This window comes from Talpa europaea, assembly GCF_964194135.1.
Source record: "Talpa europaea genome assembly, chromosome: 13".
Lineage (NCBI taxonomy): Eukaryota > Metazoa > Chordata > Mammalia > Eulipotyphla > Talpidae > Talpa > Talpa europaea.
In genome coordinates, this window is record NC_140080.1 from 379,317 (window position 1) to 393,297 (window position 13,981).

The window sequence follows — 13,981 nt, forward strand, 5'->3', positions numbered from 1 at the left end:
GACTCAGGACATTTACCCTCCAGAACTGTGAGAATCGACTTCTGTTTTCTCAGGTCACCCAGTTTGTAGTAATTTGCTCTGGCAGCCCCAGGGAGCTGACATGAGGCCTTTTATAATTAGTGAAAACTAACAATGTAGTCCTCTAATGAGTCCCTCCCCGTGTTTAACTTTTTTCCTTCTAGAATTGTAGGGGTTGTTCTTTATTTACACACCTTGCTCATACTTTAAACAGACAACAATACGATTATTAAGAATAAAGCAATAAAGGGCCTCCCCGGTGGCGCAGCGGTTGAGCGCTGGGTTGCGAAGCTGCCCGCGGCCTCTGCGGCACCGGTTCGATCCCCGGCTGCTTCCCGGCCACCGGAGGAGGGTCCCGCATGGCGCGCAGACCTCTCCTGCCACCTGCTGCTCCCCTCAGCAGTGTGCTTTGGTCCTTCTGCCTGCTCTGCTCCCCGCTCTGCCTCTGGTGAATTCTCTTGCCCTCCCGCACTTCTGACTGTACCCAGTGCTTGTATAAACAAACAAACAAACAAAGAAAGAAAGAAAACATGCCTCTATAAAAAAAAAAAAAGAATAAAGCAATAAAAAATAAAAAACTGAACATCAATATTAAAACCAATAAATGTTCTATCAAATGGTATATATAATTTGAAATATCAACAACTAAAAGAACAGAAACTTAACTTACCCAAACTCAGCAGAGGCTTCTGAGATCTCACTTTCGTGCTGACAGAGGAAAGCAACTCGCCCTGCAGCATAACTGGTCGGCATTGATGAGCGGGAAACTAAAGCATCTCCTTTAGCCCCGTATTCCCCTGCCAGTTCCAACGCTTACAGATTTTTGCTCTTTATTAAATTCTCTTCCTTAGTATTGTTCAACAAACTATTCACAGAAATAGTGCAGCTGTACAGCAGCTCCACCCGGCTATCACCAACGAGGGACAGGATCGCACATGATGTGGACAGAAGAGGGAATCAGTCATGCACATTTTCACACACGCATGTATTTACAGAAGCACCGGCGTACATTCATGTGGGCATTACATCATTGTGGGCAGACGTACATACCAAGTTACCTTTATCCACTGTATGAAGCAACAGATATTTTATCTTCAAAGTATATATATGGAAAGCAAGGACAGTTAAAAGCTGTTCTTTTTTAGTTTAGGTGAAGATAAAGGTGATCCTTCAACAGCTTTAAAATAATCTAGTCCCCCAAATTAAATTTTTTCATTGAAATAATTTTCCACCATTACTAGAATTATGAATCTGTATTAAAGAGTCATAACCTTTTAGAAATTGCTTTAGAACGAAGGAGGAACAAAGGGTTCCACTGTCCAAAAAATAAGTGATTATCAATCTGACATTTATTCCCATAATCACTATCTGCCTTTGAAGTAACTGAACTGCTGCAAATAGAAAGTAACCTCCCACATACAACATTCTGGGTACTTACAGAGATTTGTGAATAATCTGTCTCCACAAATAAGCAAAACATGTGAAAGACACTAATATAAACATAAAACTGAAGGCACATTCTGAAGAACACAATCCAGTAAACAAGAGAATGAAGACTTAGCAGTAAAATTCTCAAATTATTTTTTAAGCCTTACAAAACTATAGAGACTTACCCATTTAAATCCTCTTAAGCGACAACAAAAATTTTGCTATCACTTAGCTGTAAAAAGTTTTTAAAAAATTTACAACAGAAAATGAAATTTTCTTCCAATTTGAATATTTTATAAAGTACCTCATTTTTTCCTAATTTCCCCTCAACTAAAAAAACAAAACAATAAATAAAAAGTTAGAGGACCTTCGTGTGAAACAGACATCTTCACAACAGATGTGGTGCGGTCGTCTTTATCCTATTTCTCTTCTTCATGAGGTGAATCTTGCTCATTTCTGCTATTTTGCTCTTCACTGGAATCACTGTCCAATCCACCTCCAACCCTGGTGGATTTCTGGTCACTGGAAACACTTCCACAGGTTTCGTCTGTGGGAACAGCTCCTTTCCGTTGGGGTAAGACAGTAAAAAACGCTTCTTGCCAGTTTCTTGTTTCCAGGTATTTCAGAATAATCTCAAACACTGCAACAGAGACAGACTCTATACATTTCTCAGCCAACTCACCACAATGTCGCATCTGCATTTAAACTATACTGTGTTTTTGTGACAGGGCACCGGGGAGCCCTGATACCAACTTTGTGTTCTGACAGGAGCCTCCTGGTGCCGTCACAGCCTGTCACCAGACTCCCAACCTGCACGTGCTCTGCGTCTGCCCGTGAGAACTAGGCAGCTCCACTGCCGTCAGCAGAGAGGACCTCTGCCCTCTCCTCCCTGTTCTTCCATCTTCATCCATTTCTCTAGCTTTCATGTGCTAGCCTGGCACAGGAGGGAAGTCAGCACTGATCTAGGTTTCTTTCCTGTGAAGAGCCATTCATTTGGGGAGTCCTGCCTGTTTTTGTTGTTTTTTCACATTGGAATAAACAGACTGTCTACATTAGGGGTCAAGTCTCCAAGGTAATCTTATTTGAATATACTGCTGAAGGGTTAATTTGGATAACTACGTATCATCTATCAAAAGTCTTAGAAGACATTCACTTCTTGAATCAATAATTTCATTTCGGTAACTCCCGAGAGGCTGCTATAAAGTGTTTAGCAGGCAAAAGAGCTCAATGAATAGTTGTGAGTACGAACTAACATCACTACTATCAATACAATTTTTTTGAAAGGCAAAAGTCTAGGCCACAATTTAGGCCCAACAATGTCCTCTACAATTTAAATATAGTAAAAAGAAAAGAAAATTCAACAATGGTTAAATCATTACGTATTCCGATGACAGACTATCACATAGCCATTAACAATTCAATGACGTGGGAAAATAAAACTATAAATGGCAGGAGAAACACCTCAGATTTATACCACTTTATGCAGTGTAAGAAAATACACCAAAAAGTGAATACTAAGTATCTCTGGATGGGAAATCACAGATGTGTGTCACTTAAAGACATTCCCGTCCACCAGAGGCGGCATGTCGACATGGTCCCCATGGGCTAACCCGACGGCCAAGGTTTGCAGGAGGCTGCACAGGTGTGTGAGTACATGCCATCGCATCCAGACCAGGAGAGTGCACAGCAATGCATCTTAGAACATACCCATCGTTAAGAGACGCACGACTGTCCAGCTCATTTTCTTTACAATTTTCTACATTTTTACTATTTTCTAAGATATACATGTATCATTCCTACTATTCAAGTTATAAATGATTTCATTTTACAACTGTTTCTAGCAAGGTATGAATTTTCTACTCGTCCAAAACTTAAATGTAGTGTTATTCTTCATCATGTACACTCAGGTATATTTTCAGGTTTCCCCTTATAGCTTACCATGATTAATTGCCAAAACTTTTCTACTATTCATCTTCACAAAATTTCCAAGGGGGAGCTGTGCATGATCAATTCCATGATCTGATGCTTGTTTATATGTGAGTCCCTAAAACAAAGATACTATAACTTGGACTAGAACATTAAATTATTTCAACAAAATCTATGACAATACATAATATTTAGGAAAGACTAATTCAGAGTATTAGCTGAAGAAATGAGTGTGTGTGTGCGCATGAGCAAGTGTCTGGGTGTCTTTCACATTCTCTTGGCAACAGAACAGTCCGACAGTTCAGGATACTTGTTTTAACTAAATTACAAATGAAGAAACCAAGGCAAATGTTCCCTGCTTTGTCACAGAGCTCCTTAGTGGAAGAACCAGAGAAAACACTGGGCCAGGCCTCAGTAGCAAATGTCTTGTCACCTTTCCACACACTCGCTCAAACCAAATTCTCAAAGAAGCACCATCACTCTTCCCATAACATTCCTAAGGATAAAATTAGGTTTTAATCATGTAACACTAAGAAGCACAAACATGCGACAAATTAAATGTAAGTCTGAGTTGAAAAGTGATTTAATTTTTTCCTGTTAATTCAAAGAAAGATGAATATAAATTTTCTTTTTGTACAACAAAATCCTTAAAACTTGGTCTAACCGAGGGCCTCCGGTGGCGCAGCAGTTGAGCGCTGGGTTGCGAAGCTCCCTGCGGCCTCTGCGGCGCTGGTTCGATCCCTGGTTGCTCCCCGCCCACCGGAGGAGGGTCCCACATGGCGCGCAGACCTCTCCTGCCGCCCGCTGCTCCCCTCAGCAGTGTCCTTCGGTCCTTCTGCCTGCTCTGCTCCCCGCTCTGGCTCTGGTGAATTCTCTCACCCTCCCGCGCTTCTGACTGTACCCAGTGCATGTATAAACAAAACAAACAAACAAATAAATAAAATACGTGCCTCTTTAAAAAAAATTGTTAAAAAAAAAAAAAAAAACTTGGTCTAACCGAGACTAAAAGAGCCACAAGACAGAACAGGAGGAAGAGTGGCTCAATTCCTCCACGATGAGATGGCATGTTTTTAGGGATAAATAAACTGTGAGTTTGCATGCTTTTGGAATCAGAATTATTTTAGTTCCGAGAAATACATCCTGAGAGAAAAAAACTGGTTCTCCATAAGAAACAAAATTTTTCCACTAAGAAAAATTAAAAAGGCTACATAAAAATCATTCTGTAAAATCCCCCACGACACCACCCAATTACAGCCACATCTGACAACAAACTCAAATTAATCACAACTAAAAAAAAAAAGCCAAGCCAGTTCTTAATCACATGGTGCACATTTTATGTGTTCAGCTGCCCCATGGCTACCACGCTGGACAGGCCGATAGCCACGTTTCCGACACTGAAGACAGTTTTTATGCACAATAGTGCTAATTAAAAATGACAAGTTAGTCCCTACATTATTCTGCTGACAACATTTCCTCAGACACACAGTAAACATGATTGTGCTTTACCTGGGTTGATTTTACTGTGCTGCAAAGTAGCTGGCAAAGTAACACAATGATCTTTTCTTTTCTTTTCTTTTTTTGTGGGACCCTCGCCGGCGGCTGGGGAATGAACCGGCACTACAGAGGCTGTGGGCCGCCTCGCAGCCCAGAGCTCAACCGCTGCGCCACCAGGGGAGGCCCGATGTTTTCTTTTAGAAAGTGTATTTCTGCAATTTTTCATTTGAAGAAGAATAAAGAGGTGGGAAGAGATGGGGGAAAAAAAATAAAGAGAACCGAAAACACCTCTGATAAAAATATCACATTTAAAAGTTTACCAGTTTGGGTATAAATCTGTTGACTGCTAATGACCTCGAAGTTGGTAGCAGCAGCCTCTCCTACCACACAGCATATCACTGAAGCTGCGGGCCTCAGAATGATCTGCCCGACTACAATGCTTGCTCTGTCACCTACTGCTACTGACTGCAAACGTAGTTTCTCCTCACCTCTAGGTTTTGTGTGTAAAATGTAGATTCATAATGGAGTGAGGGTTAAGAAACTAATATATGTGAAATGCTTTGATCAGCTAGGAAGGTGACTTAAAATATATTAGACAATAAAGATCATGAGCTTCACTGTTAGGATCAAGAAAAGTGTCAATTTCAAGAATGAGCAAAAGCATTAACGCAAGCTTAGTACCTTGTGGTGGTTGTGATCTACTAGTCCTCCAATCACATAGGCCTTTGATTCATCTAATTCCTTTAGGACATTAGGAGAGTCTGATGTAAGATAAATCAGGTCTTCTTTCTTTATGAAGTCACGATAGTGCTCTGGTTTGACGTGGATATCCTTTAAGACACAGGGGATTGATGTTATTATTAATAAGATTTTGTGAAAACTGATTAAGAATGATTTTCTTTTCTCCAGACAAACCCACTCCAGAACACAGGAGTGTCTGAAAGAACATCATCCATGTATTATTCTGAACCTGCTTCTGCCCCGTCTCCTCGCATCTCAGTCACTTAAGTGGCCTCCCCAGGGCTTGCTCTCCTGGTGTGTCAGGCCCCAGCAGGCGCAGCTCCATGCAACGACAAGGCTCATCCTCTGAGGACACTACTTGCAATGCTCCGTCTTTACAGGAACAAATTCTAACTCCTTAACTTAGCTATTTAGTCTTTCTGGAATGTGACGCTACATATATTTCTAACTTTATTCTACCAAACAAATATACTTTTGTCACATATTTGCCAGTTATTCTCCAAAGAATGCCTTTTCCAATTACTTCCTCTACATAAATCATCAAGAGGAAACAGTTTATATTTAATAAATTCGAAGTATCTGTTTCTATAATGACGCACATTTGAAATCACCTTCCCTAAAGTTGCCAGGTGAGAGATACGAGATTAAGTAACAACTGGCAATCAAAATTTTGGAAACTACAGTTGAAAGAATAAAGGGAGAAGCATCACCAGAACCTCATGGCATCTACCCAAGAATTTTTAAGAAATAAAACACGAGGTAGGAGGTTTCTCACTTAGAATACATAATCTACTGATTATTAAACAACCACTTTTCTAGAAAATTACGTATTATAAACATACTCCTTATAAACGACCCCGGGTGACCTAAAAAATTAGAGATCAAAAAATTCACATCTTTCTGGAAAGCTGGTGGTATAAATAAAAAATTTAACAAGCCACAAACTAATGAAGTATGCCTCTTCTAAATTAGTACATTATTTCCTAGGAAAACAGGCGTAAACATTAGATTTGTATTTTAATATCTTTGAAAATGTTTATACTACAGGTAAGTGATAAAATAAATACAATCATCATGAGATTAATGAATATGAAGGAAAGTTTGTTATGCTGAGAAGTGGCTTTGTGAGAAAGTAAAAGAATCTAGTGCTTCCCTGAATAGGATGAGGTACTTCAAAAGGAAATTGTCAACCTATTGGTAATAACTGCAAATAACAGAATGGTTTAGTTCAACAGGGAAAATATGGCCACATATACAATTTTAATCTTTAAATCTTCTAGTAGCCGCACTAAAAAAAGTGAAAGTAGGTGATGTTAATAATACACTACATTCAAACCAGCATACCCAGAATTTTATCAAGAAGTTTTATATTCTGTTTTTACACTGTCTTTGGGATCCGATCTGTATTTTACTGGACTCAGACCAGTCACATCTCAAAAGTACAATAGCCATGCATGGATAGTGGGCACCACAGGGAAGGAAACAGAACCCAGTCCACTTCCAATTTTAGAACTTCCCTCCAATGTTCAGTCTGTTTCACTGAGAAAATAATAAACCCCTTTAAAATTTTCCCTTCTTTTAAAAATACATTTAAAAGTCAGTGGGATCACTCTCTAGCTCCATCCACAATAATAAATTCAAGGTGTATCAGACTTAGCAGTAAGATCTTCAAAGACAAAATATATAGAAATAAATGCATCAACAATAAAGATATATTCAGGAATGCTATCCCTCTGGCAAGGGAACTAAAAGAAAAAATAACCAACTGGAATAACCTAAAATTAAGAAGATTTTATACAGTTAAAGAAAATATAAGTACACTAAAAAAGACATCATACTGAATGGGAGAAGATAATATATTACAATATAAAAAAAAAACTTACTCAATTTATCAGTGAAAAACAACCCCATTAACAAATGAACAGCAGATCTCAATAATTTTCTAAGGGGTGTACCCAGAAGTTCAACAGAGACATGGAGATCTGTGCAGTAGGGCTTCCAATGAGAAGGACAGAGGGAGGACCTGCAGTGAGATGACTCCTCACAGCTGGGAGAAAGGCACATATTAAGAAGACCCCCAACAAGTGCAGGGGAGGACGCGGGGATGCAGGAACCCTACTATGGTGGTGGCAGGCATGTGAACTGGTGCAGCCGTTCTGAAAAGCGATCCGGATTTACCTTAAAAAAGGTACAAATGGAAATGCCAGAGACCCAGCAATCCCACTCTTGGGCAGCTACCCAAAGAGCATACAATCACCAACTCACGACGTTGTATGTTCTACTATGTCTATCACAACATGCCTTAGGAAATGGAAATAACCCCAATTCCACTGATACAGACCTGGTTAAGAAGATGTGATAGAGCCACACGATGGAATATTATTCAGCCATGAGGAAAGATGAAATGCAGCCGTTTACAACAATACAGAAGGAATTCAAGGGAACAATGTAATAAAGCAAGTCAGAGTGACAAAAACAAATACTGGACATTTATACAGATGATTCAACACACTAAAAGGCAAAATACTTATAAAAATTAGGAGACACCAGTAAAAGAAGTGAGGTTTCTGAGACTAACAATTAGGGGGAGGGAGAAAGGTGGTAAGGAAAAAAAGAAACAAGTAAACAAAATGACAAACACACTATAGTCAAAAAAGAAAATACTAGGGCCTCCCCTGGTGGCGCAGCGGTTGAGGGCTGGGCTGCGAGGCCGCCCGCAGCCTCTGCAGTGCCACTTCATTACCCAGCTGCCGGCGAGGGCCCCACAAAAAAAAAAAAAAAAAAAGTAATATTTGCTTTGTTTTATAACCACGATTGTGTAGCTTGCATAATTTAAATAATAATGCATTTTTCATAGGGTTCTTTTAGATGCTTTGCCCAACAACAATGATACTTTCTAAGGAAACCTGTGGGACTCAGGAAAGCCAGATGTTTGAAAATATCCTGGGTATTTAGAAGTACATTTCAATTTTACCAGTAAAATTTTAACAGTATTTCATGAGGGGGAAAAAAAAAACAACTGGGAATCAAACCAAATTACAAAGGTATTGTTTTGATGACTAAATATGAGATTTAAAATTAAGCAGAGAAACTCTAACTAATTTTTCTGTGGTAGGTAATCATAAGTTGATCTTTACTCAGGGATGAATTTAGGAGTTCTAAGTATTAACCTCATTATTTTCTTAAAAACAAACAAACAAACAAAAAAAATCCACTATTACCTATTGATCAATTGATTATGAGCTAGGTACTACTCCACATATTTTGTACTTTTCATTCCATAATTATAATGCCACAAACAGGAAAAGCACAGCATTTTATCACATATGTTGTCAAACGTTTTGTTTACATTTTTAAAGAATTGTTCATAACGTGGTGACACCGAACAGGAGCAAGTACAAAAAGACAATTCTTGTTGAGCAGCTCCCACTCAGGCCTTAGGTCTGTGTGTGGGCATGCACGAGGAGTTTAGACTGCTGACTCCTGCAGTTAGTAGCATTTTATGGACAAAACACAGAGCTTTAAGCATAAACATACTTGGAACTTTGTGAGAATCAATGTATTTAAATTACCTTCCAGTTGACCCACCCTTTGTCATTCTCATCCATGTTCTTTTTCAGCTGGCCTCCATGGCTTGTCAGGTAAAACTGTTAAGAGATTGACAGGCACAGAGAGAAAACAAGTGACCATTAAAGCCCAATAGGTCACTGTTCTCATCACTCATCTGACCATCAGAGAAACACAAAATATTCTCATTCTAGAAAAAAAAAATTGTGTAAAACACAACCCACTGGCTTCCATATTCCATCTACATTTTCATCCCGCTTTCCAAGGAGGCAACGAACCTCTTCCTACAGACTCCCTGCTTCCATGTCACATTTCCATTTCCTTTCTTGGCACCGGTTATTTTTTTTTTTTTACCATTGCAAAGTTTCTCACTTCGATTTTAGAAAAAGGAATCCTTGCACCTATTTCAAGTCTAATTAAAGGGTGAGAATAGAAAATGTAAAAGTGTTAAATAATTATCACTTGATAGAAGGCAAATATCTAACTAAAAATATGTTACGTTTCCGGTTCTTAATATCAGAGAGCCAGTGTTGATTTTTTGGTCACTTAGAATTTAAACAACTTCAGTAAAGAAAGACTCTACTCTAGGGTCTCCCTGGTGGTGGAAGGGGTTAAGATACAACCTAGGAAGCTGTCCGCAGCCTCTGCAGCATGAGTTCCATCTTCCAGCCGGCCAGAGAGAGACCCACATGGCGCAGCAGACCTCTCCTGCCTCGCCCGCTACTCCCCTCAGCAGTGTATTTCAGTGGATCCGCCTGTTCTGTTCCCCACTCTGTCTCTGGTGAATCCTCTCACCCTCCCACACATCTGGCCTGTACCCTGGTTCTTGTATAAATAAATAAATCTCAAAAAAAAAAAAGACTATGTTACAGAAGTCAACTAACTCACAAATTACTCCCTCACTCTAAAGAAATAAGGAAGTACTTTTCAAAATTACCAGTGACTCAAAATCCTTTAAGCAAAAAAGAACCTCGTCAACAGGTACTGTAGCACACACAAGGCAGGAGCAGTTCCCGCACCTTCCAGAAGGGATTATCCTTCTACAAGACATTCTCCTACAATGCAATGAGCAGTCCACACGAGCCAGACTGATAATGATGGGGCAGTATTGGAGAATGACTTGAAAGATGTTTAAAATATTTTAATAGACAACCAGAACATTTTTTAAGCAGGCATCTTATTCTCTATGGAAGATTATCTTTAAGATTCTTGTAAAGACAATTGGGACTATTTACGCCTCTGCTGTGGAAGACTGAAAAGGAGACAGGAGTTTGCTTTAAATTCCTCAAACACACCTGCACGGGATGTGGTGCTCGCCGATTTTCTGCATAACATCGCTGAATCTGCTTATGAAGTTTCTTTATGTCCTATGAAACAGAGGGCATTTTTAAAAGCAGCATTATCAAAACCACCTCTGGGCATTCCACAATCTTGGTGGACTAAAACAAGCAGAAGTGATGAACGACAGGTGTCTTTTTTGTTTTGAAATGTAAGTCCTCTTTGATAATTTCCATATGTACTAACATAAGTAGAATCAATATTGTGTGACACATTTTAATTTCATATCCATTTTAAATGTTAGTTCATGAAAACATTTATGCTTAAGAGACACAAAAGGAAAACAAACTCTTAGGGTCCTATTATTACTATTTTCATAACTTCCAAACTGTTTGGGAGGCAATTAATGCATGTTCTCTTCACAACACTATTCAAATGACCAGGTTTCTCAAACTACTGAATAAAAAATAATTATGTCAACCACATTTCTTATTTTTGATTAGGATAAGTATCAAAAACACCCACAGATCTTTATGATTAATACAGTTACTGAGCTTTATAATCTATTACATCTCTCTCTCCCCTACCTCTGTTCATAAATAAATAAAATAAGCAACATATTGGTTTAATTTAGAAGGCATGGATTTTTAAAAACGACTTAAATTCATGCAAGTACACAGTTTTATATCATGGTGATATTACTTATAAAGAATTGTGAAGCCTCAGTTTACTTATAGGACTCGTCTGACCAGAGTCACAGTACCTTTAACACCATCAGGCTGTCGAAGCTGCAGTCGATGATGAGGCGGATGGTGCTGTGAGCAACATCTCTTCGGATGCGTTTTCTGTCATTTCCATCTGAGTTTGATTCCAGTTGACACTGTTGCTCTAATTTCTTTCTATTGCGCTTTTCTTTCCGCTTTTGTCTAAAATTAGTTATTGAAATAACTTTTTGTTATTTCTATTTTCAGATATTCACAAGACTTCCAAATAGAAATACACTTACTTGCTTAAATCAGCAGTATCATGTAACATTGCCATTTTTGTGTATAAAAAATGGTCAAATATCACCAATTTAATCTAGTCATTCTAAAAACTTTAGATAGGAAGAGTTTGCAAAAATAACATACAAATCCTCACAATATAATTTCATTTATTATTAGTATTATACTATATTAGGAAAACTAATGAGTAAATTTGAGAGTTTATAATTTTACTTTCATCATCCTCTACATAATTTTCAAGCCACATATATATGATACAGAAAAAGAGCAAAGTAAAATTGTAAAGAAAAAAAATACTCTTTTTCTCTAATATTCATCAACCATAGTTTATTTTCTTCCAGTAAAATTTGGTATTATAAAATGACAGCTTTAGCCTACCAGCTCTCACCAAACTCTGTAATAGCTCTAGCAAAATCAATATTGGGCCCAAATTTGGTGTCTCTGAGGTGATCATTTTTGTTTCATATTGACCACATGCATACTAACTGTATTCTTTATGTCAATTATTTTACAAATGGTACTGTTACTCACAGTAGGTTCTGGGTGAGAAAATGTATAGTGTAATTTCTTCAACATACTACTAAAAAAAAATTCAAAACACAGTTTTTACAGCCAACTGACAGCTTTAGCAAACAATATGTATAGCCTCAAACATAAAAACACAAATACTTGCAATGTGTCAAAGAGCTATGCTAGATCCAACACACCACATTTCTGACAGAAGTACAGTTAAGCACTTTGGGTTTTTTGTTTTTATTGTGGTACTTTTTTTAAATTGAGGTCATGGTGGCTTACAATGCTGTTGGCATTTTGAGGTCATGGTGGCTTACACTGCTGTTGGCATCCCTCCCCCTCAGGTGCTGTCACCACAGTCCAGCACCGCAGTCCACTGGGCTTCCTCCTCCTTTGTTTTTATCCCTCCCCACTCCTCCTACTTCCGGATGCACCAGTTCCAGTCAGCTTTCAAGGGGTAATTTTTAAGCTTGTCTTTATCTGACCTTTAGTTTGGTTTCTCTATATATTACCGCCTTATTTCACTTAGCATGTTGAAACATACTTGCGGAGTTCTCGCTGATCTTCCCATTGCTTCTGTTTTATCAGTTTCTTCATTTGTCGTTTAGACATTGGTTCTAGTTCTTCAGCTCTTCCTTGCTTCAGGCTCTCTCCTGGATCTTGACTGAAGTCTTGCTTTCTTTCAACATTAGACGCTTCAATACATGCTGGCAACATTTCAGATGACATTATTTGGTGCCTCTGAAAACTGAAAAGCAATATTTGACTTAAACAGATTTACAAACACATAAAAAGTAAAAAATCAGTGACCAGTAGCTGTGAGTAGAACTTATAGTGTCAGCAATGTATAAAAATGCAAATTCAGATAATTATATGTACTACAATGTTCATTTGATGAAATGGAATGGTGAGTTTTCATGTATTTGTAATAGTCATGGCACAATCCTTCCAGGAGCTGCTAAATCTATGCTCCAAAATCTTTCAAATGTTGATATCCTTTAATCCATAATTTTTTTTTCTTAAATTTTTTCAAATGAATGAAAAATGTGCACAAAGTTAATACAAAAAGATGTGTTACAATGATATTTTTAACAATGGAAAACTTAGAAACAACTTGAGTATCACCAGGTGACTAAATTACAGTTCATCAACAGGGCCAGGATACTAAGGTGTCAGCAAAAACCATGTTTCCCAAAATTACCTGGTAATAAAGGGAGATGGCTATGCTAAGAAAATCAAAACACAAAACTGCATTGTGTCCATTTTTCCTTATAAACAGCATAAACATATTTCCTGTACATGATTTTCTGTATTTTTAAAGGTCATATAATGAAATAAGTTTTATAAAAAATATTTAAGAAACTAGATGGAAAGCATCTTAAAAGTTTTTTTCAATGCTACAGTACAAGGGAAATGTTATTTCCATTACCTGGGTGTATGCTCAGACCTACTTTTTGACATAAGGTACACTATAGATTTGTGTATCTTGGACAGTATCAAAAACAAACTTGGTCCCTTCACCCATATATTTCATTGCAAACATGTAACAGCATATACTCCACTTTGCTGATGACTAAAAACCAAAATATGAAAATTGATTCTGTGGCTTGTCTGATTTTGTGGAAGGCTCAGGTGCATTAAAATACTCTATTTGGATTTAACTATCCATGCCTTTGTGTCTATTGCTTAGAACTGAATCTGCATTCAAATCAGGGCAACTTCTTTTCTCTTTCATAGATTAATAATACCAAAGATTAAAACTGCATTTGTTATTTGTCTCTATCTGAGATGCAGCTCAGATGCAGCTTGCAAATATTCTATTGGAAATAACTCTAAGTCTTCCTTCTTACAATTATCTAACAAGTGTGTACCAAGACTCTAATACCTAAGAGAAAAAACCCACAATTTAGAATACGGGAAGATAAAATTTTGCAGGACATAATTTCAGCAGTTTTATCGTATAGTGTTCTTTCTTTAAACGTGCAATGTTATATGAGAGCTTATGGGAATAA

At 37.9% G+C, this 13,981-nt stretch overlaps 1 protein-coding gene across 1 annotated transcript; it reads right to left on the reverse strand.

The window, feature by feature from the left end:
* Positions 1–1,865: 1,865 nt before the first annotated feature.
* TRMT10A (tRNA methyltransferase 10A) lies at positions 1,866–12,698 on the reverse strand (the record flags this gene model as incomplete). Its single annotated transcript, XM_084252281.1, has 7 exons — positions 1,866–2,086; positions 3,385–3,490; positions 5,548–5,697; positions 9,180–9,254; positions 10,470–10,541; positions 11,216–11,378; positions 12,514–12,698. 7 exons carry the CDS (start codon positions 12,696–12,698, stop codon positions 1,866–1,868), a joined length of 972 nt encoding a protein of 323 aa, XP_084108407.1.
* Positions 12,699–13,981: the final 1,283 nt, after the last annotated feature.